This window comes from Tenrec ecaudatus, chromosome 16, assembly GCF_050624435.1.
Source record: "Tenrec ecaudatus isolate mTenEca1 chromosome 16, mTenEca1.hap1, whole genome shotgun sequence".
Taxonomy (NCBI): domain Eukaryota; kingdom Metazoa; phylum Chordata; class Mammalia; order Afrosoricida; family Tenrecidae; genus Tenrec; species Tenrec ecaudatus.
In genome coordinates, this window is record NC_134545.1 from 6,694,390 (window position 1) to 6,706,747 (window position 12,358).

The 12,358-nt window shown below is 51.3% G+C and overlaps 1 protein-coding gene across 5 annotated transcripts in view; it reads left to right on the forward strand.

The window, feature by feature from the left end:
* Positions 1-12,358, forward strand: part of KDM2B (lysine demethylase 2B) — a 112,049-nt gene that overhangs the window by 33,599 nt on the left and 66,092 nt on the right. For all 5 annotated transcript variants that reach the window (XM_075534760.1, XM_075534759.1, XM_075534757.1 and 2 more), the window contains exons 7-8: positions 5,271-5,364; positions 6,632-6,785. In XM_075534760.1, coding sequence (XP_075390875.1) covers positions 5,271-5,364; positions 6,632-6,785 — 248 coding nt within the window. The remainder of the gene's footprint in view (positions 1-5,270; positions 5,365-6,631; positions 6,786-12,358) is intronic.

Below are 12,358 nucleotides of genomic sequence, written 5' to 3' on the forward strand. Positions count from 1 at the left end.
AATCAGGCTGCATGGGTAAGCTTCATGTCTTCCTAGGTTAGTCACTAGAGTGAGTAAACTACTTTAGGCTCTCTTTCCCCATCTGTAAAATGGGGGCAAATCTGGGAAGATTCAAATAATCCAAGGTCCATAAAGCCAACCTAAACCAAGTTGCCGCCATCGAATGGATTCTAACTCATAGCCACTCGGAGGCTTTCCGGAAGCACACAGTCTCATCTTCCTCTGAAGGAGCAGCCAGGTGCTTTCACTGCTGTACCACAGAGCTTCCTATCATAGTACTGAGCGTGCCTTGCATTAATGTGTGTCTGTTTCTCTCGTTGCGGTTAACTGCTGTGAAGTCAGACTCATGGCAACCCCAGGCGTACAGTGTAGAACTGCTCTATAGGGTTTTCAAAGCTGTGACCGTTTAAAAGATCACCAGGCCTTTCTTCTGAGGTACTTCTGGGGAGACTCTAACCGCCCACCTTGCCCCCAAGTTTAACAGTGTTCCCCAGGGACTTCTGCATTTTGGGTCAAAGTTTTCACAGAAAATGACGCATGCATTGTTTGATGGCTTTGATCACAGTCCTCTTATTGTGGCGCCACTCACCATTTCTAGCCACCTGCCCCGTCTCCATCCCTCCAGTTCCCTTGCCCCTCCTTGCCTTCTCATCTGTGCTTTTGGGTAAATGTTCACTGGTTGGTCGTCTAGTGTAGTTGTGTAGTTGATTGCTTAAAGGGGGATGTTTTTCTCCTAGGTATTGCTTTTTTTTTAGGTTATGATAGTATTTGGCTGTAAGGTGGTATCGGTTACAATTAAAAGGGTGTGTCTTAGGGTGATAGTCTCGGGGATCAGTCCAGGGACTTTTTTTTTTGTTTTTAGAATTTGAGTTTTGTTCCACATTTCCCTCCCAATCTAACCAGGGCCTTCCATTTTGTTGCAGGTTGAAATGCTGGGCACCATCTAGTTCCTTTGATTTCAGGCCAGAAGACACTGTGACTTAAGTGGGCCTTGTGAAGTAATTTCTTCCTCTGGTCTTTGGCTTCCTTTACCCTCCTTTGCTGTGGGTGGGAAGAGAGCAATAGTTGTATCTTAGAAGGCAAGCTTTTAAGACCACAGACTAAACTAGTTAAAAACTAAGTTATGCCAAGTGACCTAGTTGTCCCAGCAGAGTAAAATCCTGAGGCTTTAAACCCAGCCTTTAAACACAGACTGACCAAGTTGCTGGGCTATGCCTAGGGAGTATCCATTACTGTGCTAAGTGAAGGACTCCTTCAGTGAATTCCCACAAGGATTGATGCAGGGTTCACAGCTACTGGTGAAGATGTGGAGGGAGGGAGTGTGCTAGGTAAAAGCTTCCTTGATCAACCAGGCAGAATTTGAGGTGCCTGTGGTCACACACCTCTTGGAAGCAGGGCCTGTTCCTTGCTGGCCATACCTGGATGGGTCACCGCCCTCCCACACCTCCCAGGCCCCCCGCTGCCACTGAATTGGGACATCTAAGGAGGCTTTGCTGGGTGGTCATCCTCTGCAGCAGAGGGGCGCCAGGAAACGGGGGCGTCCCCAACCGTTAGCCCGCAGAGCCCGAGAGAGGGGATGCGGGCGGCGGTGGCGTCCTCTGGCGCTGGCCCGCATGGTTCCCTGCGCCTCCCTGGCGGCTGCCACGCCGGCGGGTGTTCAGTTTCAGCGCGGGGATGCGCGCAGGCTGCGCCCGGCTCTCGGAGGCAGGCAGGAAGCTGGCGCCGAGGGCGCCACGGTCCTCGGCCGGGGCCTGGAGCGCCGTGGAGTGGCCGTGCGAGCGTCGAGCCTCCGCTGCCGCCGGAGGGGACGCCCTGGAGCCGCGCCGCCCACGCCGCCGCCGATGGTAACCGCGGGCCCGGGTGGGGCCGGGCGGGCAGCCACTTGCCCAGCTCGCTGCGGGTCGCCGCCCGCCCGGGGCCGCACGGCCCGCATCCCTTTGTGTCTCCCGGGTGTGGGCGCTCGCTCGCCGCGGTAGCCTGGACTGTACGCTAGGTGTCTGGGGGGGTGGTCCCCCTCCAGACCGTTGCCCCGAGGGGACGCCGCCTGCGCTGCCCGGCGGTTTCTCTTAAGTTGGAGGGGAAAGGGCCTGGGTGGAGCCGCCCCGCCCCCAGACCCAGCCGCGCCCCAAAGTTGGTGCTGCAGGTGCAGCGCCCCCTCCCACGCTCCTCTCCAGCCAACTGGGGATTAGGGGTGCGGGGACCCTCCCCAACGGTGTCTTTCGGGGGGCTCTCAGCACCCAATTTAGTGAGGGGTGTAGAGGGGCGTGGGTGGTGGCAGCAGGGGCGCGGCTTTGCGGGCAGGGGGCTCCGAGGCGGAAGCGGCGCCAGGCCCTCCCGCGCGAGGCGAGCGCGGCGGTGGCACCAAGCCGGGCGCCCATGTGACTGCGGTGAGCCAGGGAAGAGGAAGCTGTAGAGGTCAGTGCAAAGGCATCACGCCAGAGCGGGCGCCGAGGGGGGAAGCCCCGGAGAGCGCCGACCGGCCCCGGGGGCCCCGGGACAAAGCCGCCCTGTCACAGCCACCTGGGCCGCCCGCGCACGTCATGGCCCCCGAGGGAGGGGCGGCCCCGAGCCTGGACCGGGCAACGGGAGGGAGGGGCGGCTCCGCTGGGGAGGAGGGTCTGATTGTGGCGGCTCAGGGCCCACGGGGCGTTGGGGGACGCTGGAGGGTGACCCCGGGGTCAGAGCAAGCACGGGCACAACTTGGAGAACTTTGCGCGCAGGCTGGGCGAAGCTCGCGGGGCTCCCCGTTTCCACGCGTCCTGGGGAGGTCAGGGCGGGGAAAGCAGTTTGGTGGGGCAGGGCCCCCCACGCCCCACTTCCCCCGCGTAACGCCTCCGGAGCCGGAGTCCACGATCCCGGCCCGGCGGGGGCCCCGTCTCTTTGAGTCCGGGGGCCCGGGTTGGGTGTCCAGCCCCACGGAGGCACGTCTGGAGGCTCCACCCCGCACGCGCGGATTGTTTGCGCTCCGACCGCGCTCCGCCAGGGCACGGAGGGGGTGGAAACCAAGGTTAGATTCGGAGAACGGAGAGGATACCCGACCGAGCGGTGGTGTAAGGGAAATGAGGCTAATATTTTGAAGTGGCGTTTCGAGAGAAGAGGCCTGTGGTGGCCCGTGCCGGGTGGGTGAGTTAGGGATCCGAGGCACCCCGCCCCATGCATTGGCGAGCAGGGGCTACCCCAGGCCTGCCGAGGGGCACGCGGGCGAGGCGGCGAGCCGGTGGAGCGGGAGGGTGTGCAGCGGGGAGTCGGGGAGTCGGCAGAGAGCGCCCAGCCCCGCAGCCCTCCTGCGCGGCGTCCTGCGCCGTCAACTACACCCTCCGATGGGGTTGCTAGGCAGCGGCGCTCTGATGTGCGGGCTAGCCTCCTGATTTGCCAGCCTCCTGCAGACACATGGCCGAGGTGCCTTCCAGCCTATCGGAGGAGGGACGCGGGGCACGCCGCCTGCATACTGCCGATCGCGGGTGCACCTGAGTGTGAGGTGCCAAAGCGGCTAAGGGAGGGGGTACGGAGTCAGCTCAACCTCACGCCCCTTATCCTCTCCACCCGCCTTCTCAGCTGCGGGCTCCTCCCTTCCCGTCCCCGCCCCTCCCCTCTTCCCCAAACCATGGAAAAGCAATGTGCAGCTTCGGGGAAAGAGGTCAGTGGGTAAGCCTGCGTGTGCGTGCCTCTGGAGATGCCAAGGTGCACGGGAAGGAGTCGGTATGTGTGTGGGGGGGTGCCTGGGCTGGACTGGGCCGGTGGGAGAGGGGGGGAGGCAGGGAGGGGCATCAGCACGGTGCCAACGGATGTCTGCCAGGCCTGGACTTGGAAGCCTGCTCTATACCCCTCTTCCTTAAGCTGCGCCCCCCGCCCCCCCCACACACACTCGTGGAGAAGGGAGGGGACTGGTGGGTTCCTGCGAAGAAGGGTGGGCTGTCGATCTGGTGCTGGTGCTCAGAAGGGCGGCTGGTGGCGCCTTTGACGGAGCTCTCCCCATTTTATGACCGCTCTACCGCTTCTCAGACCCTGGCTCTCCTTTTCATCCCCTCCTGCCCAGCACCCCAAGGGTCTGCCCCTCTTTCTCCCTCTTCTTTTTATTTGTTTTTTTAACATTTGATTGTGCTTTGGGTAAAAGTTTACCCGGCCAATTCGTTCTCTGTCTACGACTTCATCCCCACATTGCTCCAGTGGCTGTCAGTCCTGGAGTCTGTCCCCGGCCTCTACTCCTCTACCACCCTGCCCCCACCCCACCCCCCACAGTAGTGCTGTTTCTCTTCATCGCTGAACTTAAAAAAAATTTTTTTTATCAGCCTTATTGAGATATGGTACATAGAGTGGGCAATTCACCTATTTAAGGTGCACAGTTCAGTGGCATTTAGTACATTCTCACAGAGGTGTACCACTATCACCACAATCAATTTTAGAACAATTTCCTGAGTGCACAAACAAACCCGATAACCCATCAGCCATCCACTCCCAATTTCAGCACCCCCTGGACCACTGTGACCCTTCAGGTGTCCCCTCCCAATTTCATCCCAGAGCCCCTAGCCCCTGGACCACCATGACTCTGCCTTTCTATTTTTGTGCTTTGGTCTCCTGACATAATGATGTCCTAGAAGATGTGGCCTTTCGTGGCTGGTCTCTTGCTCCCACGACTTTGCTCACTCAGCAGGCTAGTGACCCTGGGCTGCTGACTAACTTTTCTTCATTCCAATGAGGGGGACCCTTGAGTCAGGGGGTAACTGGTGCATTCCTATTTGTATCCCCAGGAAAGAGACCACTCATCTGCTCTCAGTAAATCTTGTCTGGGTGAATGAGGAAGTGAATGTGGAACTGTGTGTCTACTGTAATTGACAAGTCACGCAGTTGGTGGACAACCGAATTCCAGGGAGGGGGCTGGCTGCTGGGGAGAAGGGCAGGTTATGTGGCTGTGGGGGTGGGGTGGGGACGGCCACTGAAAGGATGCTTCTCTCTGGTTTGGCTAGGCTGCTGGCAGGCTAGGCATGGAAACCCAGTGCCAGGAAGAATGAAGCCGCCTGTGGGTTGTTAGCTCTCTCCGTGACCTGAGAAATTAAAAAAAAAAAGAACAACCGTCCCTAGCTTCAGTGCAGGTGGCTAATGTTGAGATTGGTCACCTGACCACAGAAGATTTTCCCGTGGGGAACTCCGAGATTCAATTTGGATGAAAAAAAAAAAATTCCCCAGAGTCAGCATTTCTATAAAGGGCAGCGGGCTGGGCACCCCGAGGGTGGCCTGCTCACCCGGGTTCCCCTGCCTGGCCTGTGCCGCAGGTACTGTCTGATGAGCGTGAAAGGCTGCTTCACTGACTTCCACATCGACTTCGGAGGCACTTCCGTCTGGTATCATGTGTTCCGTGGTGGAAAGGTGAGTTCTGGTAGAGATGCTCCAATTTGGGGTCCATGCCCGCTTATTCCCCCACCCGATGCCATGTACCCCACACCTCCAGGTGAGATAGGTCCCACCAGCTTTGTGGCCTCCAGTTACCTCTTGACCCTGCCCAATGTCTGAGCCTCTTTGACCAGATGTCAACACCTGATTTGGTCCCTAGGGGCCCCCAGCCTGCCTTCAGCCCAGTCCCAGCAGTGGCACCAATGGTCTCCCAGAACATTTCCCTCAAGAGAGAAGGGGGTGGGGTGCTCAGGCGGGCCTGGTTGGGCCTGCCTTTGTGGGCTTCCCAGAGGTCTGTGCTGCCCTGCTCAGCCACACCTGCCTGTGCACGGGCTTGGGCTGAGCACATTGGAAGTCTTTCTGCGGCGTAGATGTCCCACTTGCTTCCAGATGTTTTTGTTTCTTCTCCAAAGGGCACCCACCTAGGCTTACTGACCAGGCCACTTGTCTTAGAGCTTCTGAAACTGCTGCTGCCTCTCTTTCCCTCAAGGCATCCTGGTGGCACACTGGATAAAGCATTGGTCTGCCAACTGACTGCCAGGTTGGCAGTTCAAACCCAGCAGCCCCTCTGAGGTAGCTAGATGAGGTTGTCCTCTTCTGTAAGGCCAAGCTGTTTAAGAAAGCCGAAGGGGCAGTTCTACCCCTTCCTGTGGGCTCACTAGGAGCTGGGATGGGCTCAGTGACCATGGTGAGTTTGGTTTTGGGTGTAAGGAGTGAGAAGGATCCCTGGTGACACAGTGGCTGAAGCTTTGGGCTATTAGCTGAAAGGTTAGTTGTTCCAGCCCACCAGCTGCTTGGAGGAAGAAGGATGAGGCTGTTTTCTCCCATGCAGTTGTGCAGCCTGGGAACCCCTGTGGAGCAGTCTGGCTCTGCCTCTGCGTTGCTATGAGTCAGAATCACCATGATGGTAGTGGGGGTTCTCTTTCCCTTCCCCCTAACAAGCCTGTGTCTCTGGAGAGGGAATACTGTAGCAAGTATTTTCCCCCTGGGAGTTTGGCTGGAATGAAGAGTCCCTTTACGCTGAAGTTGGAGGAGGCGGGGGTGGTCCCAAAGGACTGTGCCAGCCTGCCTCGCCCCACCCACAACTACCCTTTGGAGCCAGACCTGGAGTGGGGCTCTAGGTCAGTGCATTTTCCCCTCCTCCTCACTGCCCCAGGAAGCTGCCGTTTCCCAGGCAGAGACTGGAGGAAATACAAGACTTGGGCCTGGGTCTTCTGCTGACGGTCTTCTTTTTCTCCAAAAGATCTTCTGGCTGATTCCGCCAACCCTGCACAACCTGGCACTGTATGAGGAGTGGGTGCTGTCGGGAAAACAGAGCGACATCTTTCTGGGGGACCGTGTGGAGCGATGCCAAAGAATTGAGCTGAAACAGGGCTACACATTTTTCATCCCTTCCGGTAGGTTCCAGGAGGTTCTGGTGGGTCTGAGGATGGGATGAATCTCGCCCAGCCACTTGCTCTCCCAGCATTTGAAGCTGTGCCCAGTGGCCCAGTGGCCTCAGCCTGGGATTTAGGCTGAGGGACGGGGCTGCACTGGGTTTGCTCAACTTAGACTGATCTCTGAAGCCATCTCTGCGGACAGCAGGTATCAGACTGTAGGGACAAACTGCTGAGTGTTTCGCATACCTCCTCAAAGACGTTTGCCTGGAGTCGACTCAAGGCGGCCCTCCGTGTTACTGAGTAGAACTGCTGCTTAGGGTTGTTTTTTATTTGGGCTGTAAGGTTTATGGAAGCAGGTTGCCAGGCCTTTCTTCCGCAGCACTCATGGGTGGGTCTGGACGGTTGAAAAGGTTAAAAGCCAAGTGAAAACTGTTTGTGCCACCCAGAAGCCTTGCTCCCTGCTAACAGACAAGTTGATTCTGATTCTCAGGCCAGGGTGGAACTGCCCTGCATGGTTGCTGAGACGATAATCATGAAGGAAACACACTGCTACATTTCTCTCCTGTGGAGCTGCTGGTGGGCTTGACCCGCTAACCCTTCAGTTACCAGCCCAAAGCTGCACACACGGTGCCATCAGTACCCTTCTTCCTCCTTAAAGCCACAGCCAGCAAGTCAATTTGGACTCATAGCAACCTTACATATCTGTTCCTGAGGCTGTAAATGTTTATGGAGCAGACAGCCTCATCTTTCTCTTGCTGAATGACTGGTGGGTTTGAACCACTAACCTTTCAGTTAGCAGCCCAATGCTTAACCCACAGTGCCACTAAGATTCCTCTTTCTTACTTAAACCAAAAACCCACATCCACTGCCACTCCTGAGTTGTTGAGGCGGAAACAACATAGTTTCTTGAGGCTGAAAACCTTTATGGGAACAGACCCCCTCATCTTTCTCCCTGAGAGCATGCTGGGGGATTTGAACCACCAAATTTGTGGCTAGTAGACCATAACACCATCATGTCACTTTTCATGGGGCCTGGGATTCTCCCCCTTCTCATTTTCCTCCAAGGAAACCTTCTGGTTGTGTGGGAGAGGATTACCAGGTGCCTGCCAAACAGGGGGCAGGCTTGTCTGAGGGTGTAAGAGGCAACTCTGGTGGACACTACAGGCAGGGAGCTGAAGTGGTTTTTCTAGGGGGTCCTGAAAACCTGCAGAGGGGAAGGCCTAAGAGGAATGTGATAGAGGGCAGAACCCAGCTTCCTTCCGGCAGTACAGGAAGAAATGAAATTGGAATCAATGCTAGTTCCAGTATGCCAACAAAAAATAGATTTACCCGGAAGGGAAGGGGAAGGTAGGGGGAGAAAGGGTGAACCGATTACAATGATCTACATTATAACCCCCTCCCAGGGGGACAGACAACAGAAAAGTGGGTGAAGGGAAACACTGGTCAGTGTAAGACATGGAAAAATAATAATTTATAAATTATCCAGGGTTGAGAGGAAGTGGGGAGAGGGTGGGGGGGAAATGAGGAGCTGATACCAAGGGCTCAAGTGGAAGGGAAATGTTTTGAAAATGATGATGGCAACAAATGTACACATGTGCTTGACACAATGGATGCATGTATGTATTGTGATAAGAGCTGTATGAGCCCCCAATAAAATGATTTAAGAAAGAAAAATAAATAAATTTAGCCCTCAGCTTGTGCTGAGGGCACAAGCTAAAAGCAAGGATCTTAGAGTCTCAGGGGAAATATGGCTCTGACTTTAGAGAAGGGGCTTAGCCTCTGGTGTCTCAGTGATACCATATGTAAAATGGGAGTAGGACTTCACAAGGTGGTTGGGAGGGCTGAGTGAGATAAGGTCTACTTGCCTGTAGATCTTTGGAGATGGACTGCAGGATTTTAGTTATAAACTGGGTCACTCCACCGCTCGCCTATCCATTTGTCTTTCGTGGTGCTGCTGTGATCCTGGAAGCTATGGCACTCGTCTTGTCAATTCCAGCAGGGTCACTCATGGTGGATTGGCTTCAGCCAGAGCTTCCAATCCAAGACAGGCTAGGAGAAGGGCCTTATGTCCTATTTCTGAAAAAAAAAAATTGGCTAGTGACAAACCGTATGTGTAGCAGTGGAACGTTGTTTGGTATAGTACAGGAAGAGGAGCCCCCATGAGGAAGAGGGTGGAACCAAGCTTTGATTCGTTGATGTGGCAGGACTCAACGTGAGAAAAAGCAAGTATAGATATTTGCTGATAATTGGCATGTGGAATGAGTGAACGCTGAATCTAGGAAAATTGGAAGTTGTCAAAAATGAAATAGGACACATGAAATGGTATGCTGGGCATCGGTGAACAACATGGACTATAGTCTACTATATCAGGCATAACAGATTGAAGAGGAACGGTATCACATTTATCATCAAAAAGAATATTTCAAAAATAACAGTGATATATAATTGATCAAGGGTGGGAGCGGGGATGGGGAGGGTGGGGGAAAAAGGGGAGCTGATACCAAGGGCTCAAGTAGAAAGAAAATGTTTGGGATTTTCAGAAGATCTGTAAGAGTCCTCCAATAAAATGATTAATAAAACAATAAAAAGAAAAAAGAATATTTCAAGCACTATCCTAAAATACAATGTTGCCTAGTGATAGGATAATATCTGTACACTGACAAGGAAGACCAGGTAATGCAACTATTATTCAGATTTATGCACTAATTCCAAAGATGAAGAACTTAACATTTTTTAACCAGTGTCTACAATCTGAAATTGATCAATTATGCAATAAAGATGTGTTGATCATTACTGATAAAATGCAAATGTTGGAAACAAAGAAGAAAGATCAACAGTTGGAAAATATGGACTTGGTGACAGAAATTGTGTGATAGAATTTTTGCAGGACTGATGACTTGTTCATTGCAAATGCTTTTTCAAAAGGATAATCGGTGCTGGTGATACATGTGAACCTCAACGCATGGAGTGAGTACACAGGAATCAAATTGATTACATCTGTGTAAAGAGACGATAGAGAAACTCAATATCATAAGTCAAAACAAGCCAAGCATGACTGACTGTCGAACTGCCCGCTCATTGTTCATATTGCAAGTTCAGGTTGAAGCTGAAGAAAACGAAAGTCCATGAGAGTCCAAATATAATATTGATTATATCCCACTGAAGTCAGAGGCCATCTCAAGAACAGATTTGAAGCATTGAGCACGAATGCTCCAAGCCAGATGCTTTATGGAATGAGATCAAAAGACATGATACCTGTAAGAAATGAAATACTCATAAATAAAAGAGCCAAAGAAGACAGAAATGGATATCAAGAGAGACTCTGCCTCTTGTTCTTGAATGAAGAGTCGCTAAAGTGAGTAGAAGAAATAATGAAGTCAAAGAGCTGGATCAAACAAGTCAAAGAGCAACTGAAGAAAGGCGAAGTATTGTGATGAAGCGAACCAAAATCTGGGGTCGTACAACTCAGAGGAAAGACAGGCGCAGCCTTTTCAAGCTACATTGACTGCGGCATTGGTGCAAAGCAAGCCTCTAGGAATTGGTGAAATACCACTGAGAAGATTTCAACAAATAGCTGCCACTAGGGAAACATGTGGCTCCGTGTTTGTATGGAAACCTACCTGGTCAACCGACAGGAAGAGAGCCCTGTCTGTGCCCATTTGAAAGACAGGAAACCCAACAGAGTACAGAAATTGCCGTACAGTAGGATGAATACCACATGCAAATAAGATTTTGCTAAAGATAGTATAAAAATGACTGCAGCAATACCATGACAGGGAACTCCCAGAAATGCAAACTGGACTCAGAAGAAGAGTCAGAAGGAGAGAGATCATGGATGATAGTGGATCTTGACCGAATGCAGAGATTACCAGATGTTTATCTGTGCTTTACTGGCTACAGGAAGGCAATCAACTGTGCATAAACCATAAAATAAAAACTTATAGGTGACATTGTGAAGAATGGGAATTCCTTATACACTCACTCGTGTCTAAGGAACCTGTACATAGACTAAGAGACAGCCATTTAAAGAGGACTAGGAGCTTGTAAAGTGGAGGGGTAGCAATACAGAGAAAGGCTCTCAATGAGTTGGATTGCCACCGTGGCACAGGAACAGTTGTCAAGGATGGTGTGCCACGACTTTGCAGTGTTTGGGTCTGTTGTGCACAGTGTCAGAACTGACCCAGTGGCACCGAACAACAACCAGAGGGGAGTGGAATGCTTTGTTTTACGTCAGGACAGGTCAGGATTGTTGGCTTTCATCATGCTTAATCCGTCTGGATGCTGAGCATATAATTCAAGAATCGGATAGAGAAGACAGTAACATCCAGTTTGGAGGGGGATTCGTTTATCAACTTTGATATGCAGATGACACAATCTTCCTTGCTGACAGGGAAAACCAAAACCTCCAGTCTGACTCCTGGTGACCTGGGAAAGGGAGAACTGCCCCTGTGGGCTTCTGATACTGTAACTGTTTATGGGAATAGAAAGTCGCATTTTTCTCCCACAGAATGGCTGGTGGTTTTGAATTACTGGCCACACATAACCCCCAACTCCATCAGCTGAAGGTGAGGAGGACTTGAAGCACTGACGAAGGTCAAAGGTCCTCAGTATGGAGAACACCTCAACATCAAGAAAGCACGCCTCTTCACAACTGGACCAATAAACAACATCATGATACAAGGAGCAAAGATGGAAGTTGTCCAGGATTTCATTTTACTCGGATCCACAATCAACATTCATGGAAGCAGCTGGCAAAAAAATCAAGAGCGAGATGTTGGAGTCCCCAGTAAAGTGATATTTTAATAAAAAAGGAAAGAAAGAAAATGAAGTAAGGCCTGTGGCAATTTCAAAGGTTTAAAAAAAAAAGAAAACACCTTAGATTTTTTTTTTCCTTTTTTGCATTAATTCTCTCTTAGCTCCAAAAGGATGAAATACTTTTCTGCAGCTTGGCAGGCCATTTTGCAGAGCTGGATTTCTGAAAACTTTGTTTTATTTTTAAATATTCTTTTTTTTAGGTAAATCCAGGTAACTTTTAAAAAAATCATTTTATTGGGGGCTCATACAACTCTTATCACAATCCATACATCCCTCCATTGTGTCAAGGACATTTGTACATTTGTTGCCATCATCATTCTCAAATATTAGCTTTCTACTTGAGCCCTTGGTATCAGCTCCTCATTTTTTCCTTTCCCTTCCCACTCCATCCTCCCTCATGAGCCCTTGATAATTTATAAATTATTATTATTTTGTCATCTGACACTGTCTGACTTTTAAGTATTCTTTAGTTGAGAATGTTTTTGTAGCATTGTTCAGTTCTAAAAGAAAGCAAACTAAAAATTATATTTTTAAATATTAAACAAAATCAAGATCAAGTGTTCAAAACCAAAGATATCACGTTGAAGATCAAAGTGTACCTCACTCAAAGCTATGGTTTTTGCAATCGCCTCAGTCACATAAAAAAGTTGGATGATGAATGAAGACCACAGAATCAATGCATTAATTAGGTGGTTGGTGAAGAATATTAACTGTATCATGGACTGCCAGAAGAACGAACACCTTTGTCTTGGGAGAAATGTAGCCAGAGTGCTCCT